Source organism: Telmatherina bonti (assembly GCF_933228915.1).
Source record: "Telmatherina bonti genome assembly, chromosome: 5".
Lineage (NCBI taxonomy): Eukaryota > Metazoa > Chordata > Actinopteri > Atheriniformes > Telmatherinidae > Telmatherina > Telmatherina bonti.
In genome coordinates, this window is record NC_136623.1 from 28,553,672 (window position 1) to 28,572,394 (window position 18,723).

The 18,723-nt window shown below is 40.0% G+C and overlaps 2 protein-coding genes across 2 annotated transcripts; both read left to right on the forward strand.

Annotated features, from left to right (window-relative positions):
- Nucleotides 1-253: 253 nt before the first annotated feature.
- Nucleotides 254-13,707, forward strand: washc5 (WASH complex subunit 5). The gene is made up of 29 exons (XM_079241231.1): nucleotides 254-287; nucleotides 2,566-2,825; nucleotides 3,594-3,739; nucleotides 3,929-4,013; nucleotides 4,193-4,293; nucleotides 4,498-4,690; nucleotides 4,901-5,053; nucleotides 5,230-5,343; nucleotides 5,729-5,900; nucleotides 6,147-6,274; nucleotides 6,538-6,667; nucleotides 6,805-6,917; nucleotides 7,325-7,491; nucleotides 7,757-7,832; nucleotides 7,927-8,037; nucleotides 8,397-8,537; nucleotides 9,065-9,145; nucleotides 9,249-9,350; nucleotides 10,083-10,262; nucleotides 10,377-10,501; nucleotides 10,628-10,790; nucleotides 10,862-10,964; nucleotides 11,056-11,135; nucleotides 11,282-11,385; nucleotides 11,662-11,791; nucleotides 12,170-12,266; nucleotides 12,696-12,849; nucleotides 12,987-13,074; nucleotides 13,347-13,707. Exons 2-29 carry the CDS (start codon nucleotides 2,640-2,642, stop codon nucleotides 13,401-13,403), a joined length of 3,480 nt encoding a protein of 1,159 aa, XP_079097357.1. The 5' UTR covers nucleotides 254-287; nucleotides 2,566-2,639; the 3' UTR covers nucleotides 13,404-13,707.
- A 212-nt stretch (nucleotides 13,708-13,919) lies between these two features.
- nsmce2 (NSE2 (MMS21) homolog, SMC5-SMC6 complex SUMO ligase) lies at nucleotides 13,920-18,464 on the forward strand. Its single transcript, XM_079240030.1, has 6 exons — nucleotides 13,920-14,273; nucleotides 15,522-15,634; nucleotides 15,881-16,034; nucleotides 16,827-16,918; nucleotides 17,120-17,226; nucleotides 17,845-18,464. The coding sequence occupies exons 1-6, from the start codon at nucleotides 14,159-14,161 to the stop codon at nucleotides 17,954-17,956; spliced, it is 693 nt and encodes a 230-aa protein (XP_079096156.1). The 5' UTR covers nucleotides 13,920-14,158; the 3' UTR covers nucleotides 17,957-18,464.
- Nucleotides 18,465-18,723: the final 259 nt, after the last annotated feature.

Here is an 18,723-nt window from a genome sequence, read left to right on the forward strand (position 1 = left end):
GGATCATTCTGTTTAATATTGCACAAGAGACTAAACCAGCTAAATCAACAGACCCACATTTTTAATTCAAACAAATGTACTTAGGCTGTTTTTCAGATTAATTAGTTTACAGCAGAACCTCTTGAGTAAGCAACATAAAATAGTGAAAGAGACTGATGTTAATATGTATCAATTAGTTGTTTCCGCCCGCCTGAGAAGAGCAGCGTGAGAAGAACCTAACGCACCCTGCCAGCAGAGTCATGTGGTTGGTCATGAGGAAGTAAATAGGGAAGAGGAGCTCCAAAGAGGTAAGTACCTGCCTTTGCAGTCTTGACTTTTAAATAATAATACTTATTCAAACTTATAAAATTATAAAAGATTTGAGCACATTTACACATACTGTTGTGTCGTCTGCAGCATTATGGTGAATGAAAGGAGCTGGGAGGCTAATGCTAACGTTAGCTCGTATGTGGTGGTCAATGATCGAGCATAACAGGTTCAACAAGTCATTTATTCAATTCTGACTACGATAAGCAAATGGTGGATTTCTTTGTTTATGGTACGTCTTTAAAACAAACAAATAAACAAAAGAGCTGCCTCAAATGATTTAGTCAATAGCAAACTTGTGCAGAGCTGGTCAGAGATCCATTTATTTGGAATCAGGGGTGTTGCAGTGGGGAAACAAATAGTACTTGCAGAATAGTGAGCCCTGATGATCAGGCTTTAGGATCAGAAGTTTATATGACTTTATGATGGATGCCTCCCCCCTTTTTTCTCTTAACATACATTGCATGAGCCCCTTTCTCTCTGAGTATTTCCTTCTGACCAAACAGACATAACAAAGACTTCTATGATAGGTCAGAAATGAAGAACCGTCATGGCTGCTTTCTTTGTTTTAGAGATATGAATTATTGATAAAAAACCAAATAGTTTCCATGTTCTTCACAAACAATCCAGTCCATGTAATATGAAAGTGTGAAAGCTTGGCAGCTCAGGAGAAGGGTTTTTGTGTAACTTTATCATTTTAGGACAGAACAAAGGTACCTTCAGACTGGGTTTCAGCACATCACATGTACAGTGTACATAGAAAGAGAATCAGTCTCCTTGTAGGAATAAGTCATACTCTAGAAAGTTGAATCATCCATCCATCCATCCATCTTCTGCCGTTTATCCGGGGTCGGGTCACGGGGGCAGCAGCCTAAGCAGGGAAGCCCAGACTTCCCTCTCCCCAGCCACATTTGCCAACTCTGTGGGGAGGATCCCGAGGCGTTCCCAAGCCAGCCGAGAGATATAATCCCTCCAGCGTGTCCTGGGTCTTCCCCGGGGTCTCCTCCCAGAGGGACGTGCCTGGAACACCTCACCAGGGAGGCGTCCAGGAGGCATCCTGACCAGATGCCCGAGCCACTTCAACTGGTTCCTCTCGATGCGGAGGAGCAGCGGCTCTACTCTGAGCCCCTCCCGGATGACCGAGCTCCTCACCCTATCTCTAAGGGAGAGCCCGGCCACCCTGCGGAGGAAACCCATTTCAGCCGCCTGTATACGAGATCTCGTTCTTTCGGTCACGACCCACAGCTCATGACCATAGGTGAGGGTAGGAATGTAGATCGACTGGTAAATCGAGAGCTTTGCCTTCTGGCTCAGCTCCTTCTTCACCACGACAGACCGGCGCAGAGTCCGCATTACTGCAGACGCCGCACCGATCCGTCTGTCGATCGCACGCTCCATCCTTCCCTCACTCGTGAACAAGACCCCGAGATATTTAAACTCCTCCACTTGAGGCAGGACCTGACTCCCGACCCGGAGAGGGCAATCCACCCCATTCCGGCTGAGGACCATGGTCTCAAAATTGGAGGTGCTGATTCTCATCCCAGCCGCTTCACACTCGGCCGCGAATCGCTCAAGCGAGAGCTGGAGATCACGACCAGATGAAGCCAACAGGACCACGTCATCCGCAAAAAGCAGGGACCCAATCCTGAGGCCACCAAGTCGGATCCCCTCAACCCCTCGGCTGCGCCTAGAAATTCTGTCCATATAAGTTATGAACAGAATCGGTGATAAAGGGCAGCCTTGGCGGAGTCCAACCCTCACCGGAAACGAATCCGACTTACTACCGGCAATGTGGACCAAGCTCTGACACCTGTCGTACAGGGACCGGACAGCTCGTACAAGGGGGTCCGGTACCCCATACTCCCAGAGTACCCCCCACAGGAGCCCCCGGGGGACACGGTCGAATGCCTTCTCCAGGTCCACAAAGCACATGTAGACTGGTTGGGCAAACTCCCATGCCCCCTCCAGGACCCCAAAGAGGGTATAGAGCTGGTCCACTGTTCCGCGACCAGGACGAAAACCACACCACACCACACACACCAAGTTGAATCATATGAATCAATATGCAAGTTTATACACATATACATTGTGCACACGAACACATGCAGACCAGTAATTGCTTTAATAATTATACATATTTATGAAATGTCTGTGTCCTTATTAGATATATTTAACTGTGTTTACAGAATCATCTGTAACATAATAAAATGAGATAACTTTTGTTTGTTCAGACATTTTTTTTTCTTTTATCATTTCTAGGACGATCTGGAATATTTGCCAAACAAAAATAGCATCAGAGTGTTGCTTGTCCTCCTCTTCCCTCTTCAACCACCATGGTGGACTTCCTGGCGGAGAATAACCTGTGTGGCCAGGCCATCCTCAGGATAGTTTCCAGAGGAAATGCCATTATTGCAGAGCTCCTGCGTCTGTCTGATTTTATCCCGGCAGTTTTTAAGATGAAGGACAAAAGCGACCAACAGAAATATGGGGACATTATCTGTGACTTCAGCTATTTCAAGGTATGAATTATATTAAAAACCGTCTAATCTCTTTGATTTAACCTATTAAAGTTTCATGTGGTCTTCAGGTTACTGTGCTCAAACTACCACATCTTATAGATTTAACAGAAGTATGGGCTGGTGGACTTTCTTCCTGGGCACAAACCGTACAAGTAGGGATGCACTGATCCACTTTTTGGGAGTTCTGATTCAATACCAATATCTGAAATTTGAATATCTGCAGATAACGATATTTGCTGATACCAAATCTGTTTATGTGAACATTATTGTGTGACTATGGTTATTATTGTTGTTACAACTGTGTTAGATTTCCTTAGGTTGTGAAGTCACCTCACCAATACAAATATAATAACATCACAGATCTAACAACAAGTTTTATTTTGATTTGACACATTTTACTGAAATACAACTATAAATGTGTAATTTTGAAATAAAGAAATCGCTTTTAGTGTAGCAAAAAATGTCACATTTTAACATTCAATGCATTTATTTCTTTTAAAACATGTCCGAAGCATGTCATAAAAAGCATCTGCACTGGCTTGACTAGTGTGGTATTGGTACACTTTTATTAACTCCAAGTACGAGTACACAAACTTGGTATTGAGCCGATACCAATACTAATATCAGTATCGGTGCATCCCTACGTACAAAAGAGGAGACTCTCAGATTCATACTTAAATTGTGTGTTTATTGATCTATATCTTCATAAAACCACGAGTGTTAATTGCATTTGCACGGCACTGATTCACCATCTTGGCTTCCCTCCAGGGTCCTGAGTATTATGAGGGGAAGCTGGAAGCCAAAGCTGAGCTTCAGGATCTGGATGAAGAGTTCAGAGAGAACAACATTGAAATCCTGTCCAGGTTCTATCTGGCTTTTGAGAGCGTCCACAAATATATCATGGATCTTAATAGGTATGACAAGAAGGGTCTATTCGGGGCGACTGCTCAACACTTGCTCTAAATACTCTGACAATTGTGGAGCATTGGTAAAATAAGTAACAGCAAACTTCACCCCGAGACTCAAGTCTTTTTGCATTAATGCCCAACAGAACTCAACAAAACCCACCAATATGTTATTATTTTATTTTTGTCTCTCTCCAGATATTTAGACGACCTATATGAGGGTGTTTATATTCAGCAGACCTTGGAGACGGTGCTGCTAAATGAGGATGGGAAACAGCTCCTAGTAAGTAGCATAAATGCAAGTTATTATTCACCTTGTTAACATCAGATACAGCTAACATCTTGTTTTGACACCTGTGTTATTGAGCTGCATAATTTATGTTCACCACACAATACTTCCCTTTATAACTAAATATATACTGCATTTATTGATGGTGTTTCCCTTTTTTCTTTCCCATCCAGTGTGAGGCGCTCTACCTGTATGGAGTCATGTTGTTGGTAATTGACCAGAAAATTGAAGGAGAGGTCAGGGAGAGGATGCTGGTTTCTTACTATAGATACAGGTGTGTTAAAGGGCAACACAGAACATACCAGATACACACACACACACACACACACACACGCACACACACACTCGTGCAATAATCATTAAAAGTCATGACTAATGCTTCCTGGTGAACGATGAGCCAGTTTGACAAAGCTTGCTTCATATTCTTTCTACTCCTGTCTTATTGTTACATTTTTTTTGGGGGGGGCGGGTACTTTAGTGCGGCCCGTTCATCAGCTGACTCTAACCTGGATGACATCTGCAAGCTCCTGCGCAGCACCGGCTACACCAGCCAGCCCGGAGCGAAACGACCAGCCAACTACCCAGAGAGCTACTTCCAGAGGGTTCCCATCAGTTCCACTTTCATCAGCATGGTTGTTGGGAGGCTGCGCTCCGACGACATTTACAACCAAGTGAGAAGCTGCCAGACATGTTTTATGTTATAGGTGTATAATGTAAGTAGGTAATAGATCCTGTCCTTTTTCTTTTTTTTTTTTCTTTTTACAAGCGAGTGCCTTGTGGAAATGCTTCTACAGATTTTATTTGGCTGGAACTGGTGTTGGTATTGATTTTAGCTACTTTCCAGGCCGACTACAACCGTATTTTTCCCACTTGTCCCTCAGGTGTCTGCATATCCCCTACCTGAGCATCGAAGCACAGCGCTGGCGAACCAGGCAGCCATGCTTTACGTGTGCCTGTTTTTCAGCCCTTCCATCCTGCACACTCAGCAGGCCAAGATGAGGGAGATAGTAGACAAATACTTCCCTGATAACTGGGTAAAAATTCATTTGAGAAACAATCCTTCGCCTGCATGCTTAATCTGTTTTGCTTTGTCTTTCTGATACATTGACTCACAATATACAATATGTTCTCCCGTCTTCTCTGTCAAACATTTTCTTTCAGCTTTTGATGTGAGATTTTGTAATAAAGCCTTTGTGTTGGCTGTCTGCAGGTTATCAGCATCTACATGGGGATCACAGTCAACCTGGTGGAGGCTTGGGAACCATACAAAGCAGCCAAGACGGCTCTCAACTACACATTGGACTCTGCGAACATCAAAGAGCAGGTATAATAAATGCATTCGTTTTGCAGCTACATGTATTTAGATTCTGCAGTTTTAGTTTGCTCATTGTGTTCATGTGCATTAATGTGTGCAGGGAGATTACATCTGGTGTGACTGTATGGAAAATAAATTCAAACCACAGGGTTGTTCATCACAGTCTCTGACTTTAGAAAGACTTTTTACAACTTTTCTTGATGAGTTTGTTAAAAAGATGGGAGATGCTAATGTGTTGCTGGTAAGTTGGCATGCTGCCAAGGACCCAGCTGGATTGGCCCTCATATTTTTGCCACCTGGAGTTTCATCATTCATACTCGTGACGATGAATTAATGAACAATTTGTAGATCAGAATAAATCTTCTGATGTGTTCTTCACTGCCGCTGTGCGCAGGCCACTCGCTACGCAGCCAGTATGGAAAGCCTGAGGCCTCAGGTGCAGCAGCTGCTGAAGGAAGGTTTCCTCAGGGAGGAGATCATCCTGGACAACATTCCCAAACTACTCAACTGCCTGAGAGACTGCAATGTTGCTATCCGCTGGCTGATGCTGCACTCTGCTGAGTCAGGTGAGAATAGGAGGGAAAATATTTGGATTTGGTTTTCTTCTTCCAAGACTTATGAATAAAGAAATAATTTAATTATTATATTTAATATTATCTGAGGACTGTAACTGAATGGTTTTTCATGTCTAGATGAATTTATGTGGCATGTGTATGCAGAAAGAAACTGATTAAGCTCATGTTTCCAAGCTCCATCTTATTTTTAGATAAGTGATATATATTTTTTTTTTACTTATATTTCTATTTTTTCAGCTTATGATCCAAACAATAAGAGACTTCGTCAGATCAAAGATCAAGTGCTCAATGACTCCAAGTATAACCCCAAGATCTTGTTCCAGCTCCTGCTGGACACCGCTCAGTTTGAGTTCACACTTAAAGAGGTGAGTGTTTCCTCAAACCATGTCGATGGTGGAAGTATGAGGACTTTATTGCTTTTAAATACGCTTCTTGTACTTCAAAGTAAAAGGAAATACCTGGTTAACTAGTTCGTGTTAGACATGCTGCCTTGTTAGCTCACTGTGAGCTAGCATATGGATAGCCAGCGTTTCAGTAGGAGAGGATGCAAATTTAATGTTCTAATTACTCATTCTCATCTGACTAATCCTTCCTCATCGGCTAAGCATCTGTGCTGTCCCTCCTGCAGATGTTCAAGCAGATGTTGGTGGAGAAGCAGATCAAATGGGAGAGCTACAAGAAGGAGGGATCTGAAAGAATGACCGAGCTGGCCGAAGTCTTCTCTGGCGTCAAGCCTCTGACCAGGGTGGAGAAAAACGGTGAGGGACACCAAATTTAAGGGCCGCAGCCACGGCTGAAAAGGGGAGTTTAACTAAAACACTGCAGCAAGGACAAATAAAGAAGTCTTTTCTCTTTTAAAGTCTGTTGTTTTGCACACTTCTGCTACCGTTCACAGAGAACCTGCAGGCGTGGTTTAGGGAAATCTCAAAGCAGATCGAGTCTTTGAACTATGAGGACTCCACGGCTGCAGGGAGGAAGACCGTTCAGCTGATACAGGCGCTTGTTGAGGCGAGTCCGGCAGTTCTATTATTTCACCATGGCTTAACATATTCTGCCTAGATCAGACAGAGATAATAGTTTTCAAGAAGGGTCTATTTGGGGCGATTGCTCAACATTTGCTCTAAATACCCCGACAATTGTGGAGCATTTGTTAGATTTGTAGTACTTATAGGTAGCTTGTTAGCTTTAGCTTCATGCAGAGACACAAGGTGAAAATGAAAACAGAGTTTCATGGCTCAACTCAACTATAAACACACATAAATACAAACTTTAATGTACATAAAGGCGCCTGGAAAAGTTTTGCAATCATTGGGCACATATATAATTGCGGCATTGTGTATTTGAATTGTCATGTCTGCCTTCTTTTCTTATTTTACATCCTCTTGTAAAGAAAATCTTTTTTTTTTCATCTGTAGGTTCAGGAGTTTCACCAGCTGGAGTCCAACCTGCAGGTCTGCCAGTTTTTAGCCGATACCAGGAAATTCCTGCACCAGATGATCCGCACCATCAACATTAAAGAGGAAGTCTTAATCACCATGCAGATAGTTGGAGATCTGTCCTACGCATGGCAGATAATTGATAGGTACACAGTCTGCAAGTGCTGTTAATGGATTTTTTTTTACACAATTGCTGCTGTTTTCTTTTAGTAGCTCCTCAGCGTGGTGGAGATAATTATAGATGTTTCTTTCCCCCAGCTATCTGTAAACAACGGCAGCTCATCCTTCTTAACTTTATACATCAGAAGGATCCCCATGCAGCACATCTTTTGACTTTGATTCAGCTCATTTGTGTCGTTGTGTTGTCCGTGTGGCAGACCTCACCACCCTGTCTCATGTTTTATTCTGCAGCTTTACATCAATCATGCAGGAGAGCATCAGAGTCAACCCATCCATGGTCACAAAACTGAGAGCTACATTTCTAAAGGTGAGGATTATTTGTTTCTGACCAAATACTCACACACAAACGCTGCATGATTCATATATCAATACTTATGTTGTGTTTTTGTTTTTATGATCAGCTTGCATCTGCACTGGATCTCCCGTTGCTGCGAATCAACCAGGCCAACAGTGCCGACCTTCTGAGCGTCTCACAGTTCTACTCTGGAGAGCTGGTTGCTTATGTCAGAAAGGTACTGTGTAATACAGTCTTGCTACTTCTGTTTGGAAAAAGGCCCTCAGTGATGAATGTGGTTACATAACTGTAACAAATTAGCTCCATGTCTTGCAAATTATTGTTTAGAATCTGTGCAAGAACAGCTGTCGCAATGATTAGTTTGCCTAGAGCCATCTGTTTGGCAAATTTACCCAAACAGAAACACTTATCGGCTGTGTACCTTAAGATGGTTTTACCTTCTGGTCCCATCAGTCACAATATGCATGTATAACTAGGTTTTTACACATTTCTCTTACACAACTTTTTAGGAGTACTTGAGCTATTCTAGCATAAAAAAAATGCACTCACTGGGTACATTTTTTTTCCTGTTTCTAGGTGCTTCAAATTATCCCTGAGAGCATGTTCACCTCCTTGGCCAAGATCATTAAACTTCAAATCCACGACATCATGGAGGTGCCCACACGGCTAGATAAGGACAAGTTGAAGGACTACTCCCAGCTGGGGGCTCGCTATGAAGTAAAACAACTGTTGTGATTGAAACTCAGTCCTGTTCGTTTAGCGTTTGCTAGAATTCTGCTGAAATGAAGGAAAATAGCTCAAATAAAATGAGTTTAAAACGAAGGACACGGATAAGAGGCCTCGTGTTTTGATGTAGACTCATCTACTAAATGGGGTGCAATTTCTTAACTGCTGCTTTTGATGTGAAGTAGGAAGCACTGTAGAAGGGAAAACTTGGTGGAAACAGATTAAATTGCTTTAACAAGAATCGCTGAAGTGATTTTTTTCCCCCCCATTTGTTAGGACTCATTTTGAAATGACCTGAAAGTAAATGTGATTGTTGAAGATTTTACAGTTTGAAACTTGGAAAGAAAACAGCATGGTAAAAGGGGCTTAATGGAGCGCTTTGTCTGCTGCAGACATCTCATTTTTTTCATGCTTTTTTTTTTTTATAGAGGAATCCTCTTTTAGGACATATTGGTCACATCTGATTTTATTTTTCACTCTTTTATACTTAAACGTCCTTTAACTTCATGTGAATACAGGTGGCAAAGCTCACGCACGACATCTCGATTTTCACCGAGGGCATCTTGATGATGAAGACGACTCTAGTTGGGATCATTAAGGTGAATTTTCCATCTTAACTGTTTGCAAACTAATTACATAATATTCTTTTTGTGCGTGTACATGCTGTAGAGTTTACTCCATTAACATTCAGTGATGTTTTAGGTGGATCCGAAGCAGCTTCTGGAGGATGGCATCAGGAAGGAGCTGGTGAAGAGGGTGGCTTATGCTTTGCACAAAGGCTTAATCTTCAACCCCAAGGCCAAGGCAAGACTACAAATCTGTTATCCTCTGATAGCAGCATATTTTCTGCAACACCATCAGTCTTTAGTTCGGCTTCATATATCTGGTAGGGCTGTGACGATATGCTTTTGTCCCAATTCGATTCGATTTCGATTTTTTTTGGGTGCTGATTCGATTTAAATTGTAATTCTCACAAATCATCAATATTGCTGATTTTTGTAGATTACAAAAAAAAAAAATGTATTGAACCTTTTTTTTTGCTCGCCATTTTCCTTTAATTCAATTAGGAAAAAACACAGGAGTCAGACCATCATTCTGCTGCTATAATGCCCAAGAAGACAAGTAAAAAAATCAATAAAAATAATAAAAATGACATACAATTTATAATGGATTAGTTTTATTTATCTGAAAAAAAAATCAAATTTAAAAAAAATAAAATAAAATCGATTTTAAAATTGTGAAGCAAAAAATCCTGATATCTGATTTTTTATTCGATTTTCCCACCCCTAATATCTGGTGTATATAAAATGAGATTACAGTTGCTGACAGAACATATCTTTTCCAGCAGTGCTAACTAAATACACTTTGTAGACAAATATAACACGAATCATCGTCTTACTGGCTTTTCTTTATGCACTTAAATAGCTATGAAGGGACGTTTGTTTCATTTTTAAATGTAAGAATAAAATATATGAGACGTAAAAAGCTGAAGTGTGAGATTAAAAATTATTCTATAATTAAATTTCTATTTTTAAGCCAAGTGAACTGATGCCCAAGTTGAAGGAGATGGCAGCCACTATGGATGGTTTCTACAGGTCGTTTGAGTACATCCAGGACTATGTCAGCATTTATGGCCTAAAAATCTGGCAGGAGGAGGTGTCCCGCATCATCAACTACAATGTGGAGCAGGAGTGCAATAGTTTCCTCAGAACAAAGGTTGGCCTTGACACACCTGAACAGCAATTCATCTCTGTGAAGGCTGTAGGATCTGTTCTGGTAGGTTTTTGTTTTTTTTGTCAGTAATGGTAGTCGTTTTTTCTTTCCGTTCAGATCCAGGACTGGCAGAGTGTGCACCAGTCCACCCACATCCCCATTCCCAAGTTTCCCTCTGTGGACGAGTCAGCCACCTTCATCGGTCGTCTCTGCAGAGAGATCCTGAGGATCACTGATCCAAAGTATATCCCCTCAAATATATTGGTGAAATCCCAGAAAAAATTACTGAAAATCGAACAGAGTCACTAGAATTGAGTCTGATCAATACCACCGTTAAAGCCAATCAGATGAACAGATTATCTCTGCAGGGTGACGTGCTACATTGACCAGATGAACACCTGGTACGACCTGAAGAGCCACCAGGAGGTGACCAACAACAGGCTCTTCTCTGAGATCCAGGATACCCTGGGTACATTTGGTCTCAACGGACTGGATCGACTGCTCTGCTTCATGATCGTCAAGGAACTTCAGGTAATAAAGCTGCAAAAAACCCGACAGAATATTATACTGGAATGTATTTTAACACCAGATTGTGTTATTAGAACTTCCTGACGATGATTCAGAAAACCATCCTGAAGGACAAAACAGTGGTGGATATTTTCAAAACTGTGCTGACCGCTGTCAACCCAGTCCAAGGCATTGTGGGTAGGTAATATGTCATGATAGCCAAAAACCTGCTCGATTATTGTTTCCAACTTGTCTAAAATATTTATTTCATGCTTTTTTGTTGCCGTAGCCAATGCCAGCAAAGTGTATGCAAGTGCTGTTGCCAAGTCCCAGAAGATCTGGGGTGCATACCTGGAATCCATTATGAAGGTAGCTGTGGTCCATAATGCTCTGTCGTTAACGGACACAAACCATTTAATCACACGTAATGGCAGAGCCTGATTGTTGCCAGTTTCCTGAAAACAATACAAAGCCATAAATAAAGAACAATATTCAGGGGCTTTTGTTTGTTGCAGGTTGGTCAGATGCAGATTCTCAGACAGCAGATTGCTAATGAGCTAAACTACTCCTGCAAGTTTGACTCCAAACACCTGGCCGCTGCCTTGGAAAACCTCAACAAGTAAGCCTTGTGTATGCAGTGTGTCTTCCGCTGATTGCAAACCATTTTAATTATGTCTCTGTAATGAGAGGATTTTGTGTTGTCTGAATGAGTGCAAATTATTTGTTTGAGATGAGCTTTATGCTTCTGCTGTTTGGGATTTACAGAATTTAAGATGGGATTAAATTCCATCAACAAATAGTTCTGCTGTTTCATCCATTTATCTGTACAAATTTGCTTCATTTGCTGTATTTTCTTATGTTTCTGTAAAATGTACTCTGATCATGGTCCTGTCAGGTCTCTTTTGGCAGACATTGAGGCTCACTACCAGGACCCATCCTTGCCTTATCCTAAAGAGGACAACACTCTGTTATATGAGATCACTGCCTACCTGGAGGCGGCTGGTATTCAAAACCCACTCAACAAGGTTAATACACTATGATACAAATTCCTGGAAAAGTTAGGAAACTAGGAAAAATGTCAATTAAAAATAAATGCCAACGATTTACAGATCTCATCAACTTATATATTTTTTTTCAAAATAGAACATAGAAAACAAAAAATGTTGGGAGAGTTTAAATGTTTATAGCAAACATGACTATTTTCCAACGTTTTTGAGATGTCGTGTTGCCATTGAATTAAAAAATGAACACAGTCATTTAAATAAGAAATCCTTTTAATAAAAAAAAGAAATGTTTAACTTTTAGCATGTGATAGGTTTGTTTAGTCTGTATTATAAATAAAGTACTGGTTTTGTGTGTATTCCTTTTCAACAAAATGACCCTTCTGTTTATGCCTCACACAGATCTACATCACTACGAAGCGTCTCCCATACTTTCCCATCATCAACTTCCTGTTTATTGTTGCTCAGCTGCCAAAACTTCAGTACAGCAAAAACCAAGGTAAGTTTTCTTTGTCACCATGCTGCGTTATTGTAGCTCAGTTGTTTGTGTAGAGGCCAGATGAGTGGATTTGTTCAGAGCTTTAAGGGGTTGGTTATTTATAAAGGATTTTTTTTTTTTTTTTTTTGTTGACCCCGTAGTTCATCCCAGTTTTGTTTGTAGATCTGAGAAAGCTGCATACAATTTGGTAACTCTTTTTTTTTTTTATATTAGGAGCTCCAGTGTTTTCTTAAAATGTGTTTTTAACTGGATTGGCTGTTTAGCATGCTCAGCATACAGACAGGCTTATCATGGAAAATATATTTAGTCACTATGTTGACAAGGAATGTGTAATGTGATGCATATCAGCTTCTTGGTTTAATAGTTATAAGGTCTGTGCTGTAGTGTTTTTTGTCATTATGTCAGACTTACTGAGTTTTTGGCTTACAGGAATGACTTGCAGGAAAGCCACAGATCCTGTTGACTGGCCGCCACTTGTGCTCGGCTTACTCACTCTGCTAAAGCAGTTCCACTCCAGATATACACAACAGTTCTTAGCTCTCATTGGACAGTTCATCCGCTCTATTATGGAGCAATGCACAAGGTAACAAATTACTCTTCACTTCTGTAAGGGTAATATCTAAAATTGAATAAAAAATGTTTTTATTTCCTGATTGTTTGTCAGATGCATTTCATGACTCATTTGGGCTCATATTTGAGTTTTGTTTGATTCCATTACAGCCAGAAAATCCCTGACATGCCTTCAGATGTAGTGGGAGCACTAATGTTCCTTGAAGACTATGTGAAGTACACAAAACTCTCACGCAAGGTAAGATAACGTTCACTTTTCTTATATTTTTGTGATTAAAAATGGTGTATGACCACAGTTGAAATGTGTAAAACTCTAGCATTATAGTAGTACCTTAACATATTTAATGTATTTTCAAAAATTCATGTGAAAAAATCTTTCATTAGAGAGAAATTATAAGTATCACATGGCCTGAATGAGACACAACTGCAGTCATTGTTATTGTCTTGTTTTCATTGTATATTTGTTGGATAGTAATCAATATTTTTCTTTATTTTGTCTGTGTTCTTTAGGTGGTTGAAGCCCATGTGCCCAGTTTCATTTTTGATGAGTTCAGAACAGTACTGTAAAGAATTTCATGAGAAATTTCAGCTGAAAATGATGTTTTTGTTGCCATTGTTCTCTGGGGGCATGGTGCCTTGTAATGGTGCACAAAGCACCAGTCTTACTAAGGACATAATATTCAGTGTTCATTTGTCATTAATTTCATTATTCGTGCTTGTTCTTCTCCTGCAGTGACAATCTCAGATGCTTGGTCTGTAGACCTCTTCACAGCAGCATTTTGACATGTCATTGCTGGTGAAATATGGTAGCTTCTTTTCACTTTGTGGAGACACAGCTATTAAAATAGTTGACTTCCATGTAATTGTTTTGACTAGTGAGATCTTTATCTAAAAATGCATTTTGTACACTAATATCTGTGCCATAGCCTAAATTTTTCAATAAATATAAGTATTAATAACAGGCATGTCTGTTTTTATTTAAAGTGATAACTTTACCACGAGGCATTTACTTTGAAAAACCTTACCCGGTAATTAAAATTTGACCTCCATCGTAGTTTTTCTTTCGCGGGTGATTTGAAGGGATTTCCTACAACATTTTTGCCTTTTTCTTGTCGATTATCTGGATAGTAGCATCTCTACAATAAAATATTTTAATGCTTTGCTAATTTAAAGTCTAGGTGGAGGTTTGCTTTCATCAGCTAACGAAAGTAAAACCGGAAGTAGCTGACGGTTGATGTTAGCAAGTGAGCTAACAGTAGCGGCGAAGAAAGCTAGTTGACTGGATTTGATACTTAATAAAACTTTTACGAAAGGTCAAAGTTATGTCTTTAAGTGCTGTTCACGGAACACTTTCCAGCCTGAAGTCTTGTCAGACGGACATCGGGACAGGAATGGACATTGTGACAGATGTAGCCATAGACCTGGTGGAAGCTCAGGGTAATAATCTCAAAAAGACTTTAAACACTTCGTTTTTGTGACTTTATGCTCTGTGTCATGGACAGTTTATTTATTTTACATTGTGGCTTTATTGTACTTTGCAGAGGATAAATTATATACTTAATAATTTGGTCACATTTATCACATAGGTACAGTTACTGGTACCTCCTAAATGTAAACTTAATATCAGACTCATACACTTACACTTATACATACAAACACTAATGATTAAGTTGTTTTATGTGATGTATGCTTTATATATCTTATTCATTCATATATTGACCAGTCAAAGTCAAATCACTTCATTGACCTGCAACATTATTGAATAAAATTAGCTTTTCATTGCACAACCTTCACTGATCCAAAAGTCACTGATGGTTTATTTGCAAAACTTAGCAGAAGAACAAATGGCCTTATTTTATTTTTTAAATTTATTTTTTGCTTGATTATTTCTCCTTTTATAATACCAGTTGTTGGTTGTATTTATTGAGTCACCTGCAGGAGGAGGCAGGGCCGGATTAAAAGTGCACAGGCCCCTGGACCCAGAGTTTTCCAGGGGCCCCGTTCCACACCATAACATTGTAAAAATTGTGAAGGATACGCTGTGAAACAACATTTCTAACATCTCTCAGCCAATGTTACCAATAGCAATACATTAGACACTGTGGTGTAACTATCTGGCTTTTACATAAATTCTGTTTCATGTCCACACTGCTGGTGTTTTACCTACGTGGGCCCCACATAGATCTGTGCCCATAATGCCCATTAGATAATCCGGCCTTGGGAGGAGGTATAACTTGGAAGGATTGCGTTTCTGTGAAATGAGTGACACAGCTAAGCATGCAATTCACCAGACTGGTCACATTTTGCACTGGGATGCCTGTTGAATGGTTGTTGAAGGCGAGTCAGGTTGGTTTTGTTGCTCACTCTTGCATTGAACCCGAGCTGGTCCCAGATGTGTTATTTTGGTTTAGGTATGGACTCATGGAAGGCTATTCCAAGCTTTTCTTGAGCTGTGCTGCCTGTTCCACAGAAACACAATCCTTACAAGTTATGCTTCACTGTAAACATCACCAGCAGTGAATACAACACGAGCTGGTTTAATTACAGGGGAGAAATCAGTGACCAAATGAAATTTTTAAAGTTTTGAATGCAGGATGTGTATGTATTAAATGTAACTGAAATCCCCACTTTTCATTCAAGTAAAGCAGCTAAACACATCTTCCACCTTCGTGTATGTCTTTACAGACGAAGCGTTGAACACTAGTCTTGAACAGATGGAAGCCATGATTCTGGAGTGTGCTAAACTGGACAGAGAGATTAACTACTTTATTGATGTTGTACAACAAGTCACATCTGAGGTGAGTTATCATCCAAGTGGGGAAAAAAAGTTTGCTTTTGTACAAAATGACATTTAAGAGGCATTACTGAGATAAGAATACAATAATTTAACTCCCATCTGAACTCATTTTGTTTCCAAATGTCTTATTTTCCACTTTTTCTACATTTCTTTTTATATTATTCTTAATGTGTGTTACTTTAAGCACCAAACCTGACTAATTCTACAAGTTAAGGGAAGTTGTATAACATTACTCAATGTCTTTTAGGTCACTCCACAGCAGCCGGAGACCATGTTCAGCTTGTCTGACAAGGTGAAGGAGCAGTTCTCACAGAGAACTGCCAGACTTTCAGATGCTGAACTGCACAATCACCAAAAAGTGCTAGTGTTCAAGGACAGCATCAAGAACTCTCTTAAACAAGGTAAGGCCTGTGGAGTGACAAGAGGGCAAAAAAATAGCAATTAACTGGTTTCTGGACTCAGATATATTCAGGACCTATAATAAACAGGGATAATGTCTGAGAGGAAAAGCACAGTGTGTTTCACTTTTCACTGGAAAATTAACCAGCACTTCTTTGTCTAATGCATCTGTTGTGGAGCTTTCTGTAGACCTTTTAAAGAGGAAAAAAACAGGGTTGCATAACTTGAACAGCAAAGTTATGACTCACGCCATATTAAAAATCTAAATTTCACTTCATCTCAGTGAGAGATGAAGCTGATTTTCCGCATATTGGTGCTTTGTCACAGCTGTTACCTATAATCCACCAAAGACAAAAAAACACTTTATCCTCCTTATTTATGATTGGTCTAACAGTTTTCAAGACCTACACATACCCCATTCACCCCATTTACTACATTTATTTAAAGCTCTACATTTAGATAATGACTGCAGGATGAACCATTTGATGTATCACACAGTTACAGTGCTGGAACTGCAAATTGTGGAATTCATCTGTGATCCGATTGTTTCCTGGACGTGTTAAATGTTTCTGTTTCCCACAATGCACAGCAAAGTTAGATGTTGTAAATAAGAGATTACATTTGCAAAAAACATTGTTTTTGTTCTAAGTCCATCGTTGCATGCAGTACCAGATCATTTCACTCCATCCCTAATCTTTGCCAGTTGGATATTTCTTAGCAACCTTTCAACAATTTGTCATTTATCACTGTGATTGAACATTTGAAAACAAGCTACGTATATCTTATGTTTTTAGCTAACCGTGAGTCAGAAGAGAACATGGAGGAGCTTGACGAGGACATCGCTGTTACACAGAGCCAAGTTAATTTCTCCTGCCCACTCACACAGGTAAATTATCCCAGAACCACGAGGAAGTCTTTTACTTTCAAGCTTTTACACATTCCTTCTTTGTTTATCCATTTGCAAACATTTCTGTGTTCTTTCATATCCAACTTGTTTCTGCAATTCCTGGTGCTGTAATAGTTCTATATTATTTGTGATCTCATGAGTTTTTATTATGCAACGCGCCTCTGTGCATCTGTATTCAAGGTGGAAATGGTAAACCCAGTGAAGAACAAGAAGTGTAATCACCACTATGATGAAGAAGCCATACTGGGCTTGATCAAAACAAAGCACGGCCAGAAAAAGAAATGCCGGTAAGACGCTCCCCCTTTGAGAACGGTGAGAAGTCGAGTCAGGTTTTGCAGCAGGAAGCGACTCTGCAGGCTGGCGTGGGACCAGCGGCAGGCTGATTTAATTGCCTAATTTCATATTTCTTTACTTTACTGCTTTGATGTTGGAATCAAATTAAATGTGGCTGGTCCTAGAGGAGTGCTGATGAAATCCCACAGCTGGTTGTCAAAGAATCTTTGCTATTATTCTTTAACCTTAACTGTGTTCAGCTGTGGTGGCAGTGTCTTGTTTTTAATGCAACTACATGTGTCTGATGAAATACTGATGTACCTTTTACTGAACATCAGTTAATCAGCAGCCCTGAAGTGCCCATATTTTAAGTAATCAAGGTTTTCAAAGCTTTTATGTCGTAAATATCAAAGCATATGTTCTGCTGAAGAGGTCTCTGCAGTTCATAACTCCAGTTGCTAATTAGGATGAGGTTTTCTCCTCATGTTGAACTGGAGACTCCAGGTGTCTGCTTGGTTATATATCTACTGAACTCAATGATATGACAATACATGGGTAAAACCGTCTTAAATTTGACCTGCAGGAAGTTTTTCTTTTTCGTTGAACTTTTTCTCATTGTTTCTGTTCTGTAGCTGCCCCGTAGTGGGCTGTGGGAACACAGATGTCAAAGAATCCGATCTCATTCCTGACCAGATGCTGAGAAGAAGGATCCAGAGCCAAAAGAGACTAAACAACAGGACATAATACTCAACATGTCTGTCAACAGGATCTTTAATCTTAAACCCTAGGCCTTGGGAGGTACCTGTATATTAAGAGTAGAATGTGCCGCGGGTTGTTAACAATAACATTTTGCCATTCTGAGTGGAGGTATTTTTGTTTAAATGTTTTAATATGTAGAGAAAACTCTGATGCCAAGTTAAATCCAGATTAAAACCTTCAGAGATTTTGGATAATGATTGCTATTTGCACGCAGTGACTGATGTTTCCAATAAGTGATTTGAAAGTGATGCAGTAAGTTGGCTGCACCACAAGAGAGCAGGGTTTGCTCAATGGCAGTGTCAAACCAATGAACACCAGCCCCATAATAAACCCTCAACCTCATGTTTTTGGCTTTCGGTTTGTGAGTACTTTTCTACTCAGGTTTAAGACCTATCTTAACTTGAGGGGAAAATAGTGATGTAGTGAAATCCTCCTTTTTCCAAAGAAGAAACTTTATTCTAATAGCAGGAACAACTCTTGACATGAAAATGAAACGCTGCAACAATGTGAAAGAGCTATAAACAAACTGCTCTTTTAGCTCGGTGGGAATGCTCTTACATGATTTAATCCCCCCCTTGTTCTTGTTGCTTGTGAAGGGTCATTGTTTCAGAGAGAAACAAACAAAGACTGTATTGAGATGAAACTAGGTAAAGCTAATCGTTTAATAATCTTTAAATCAGTATTTTAAAATCTCTAATGACTTTTTCCCTTGCCTTCAGTCGTCACACAGCACTGAGAACATTTTGCCAAGG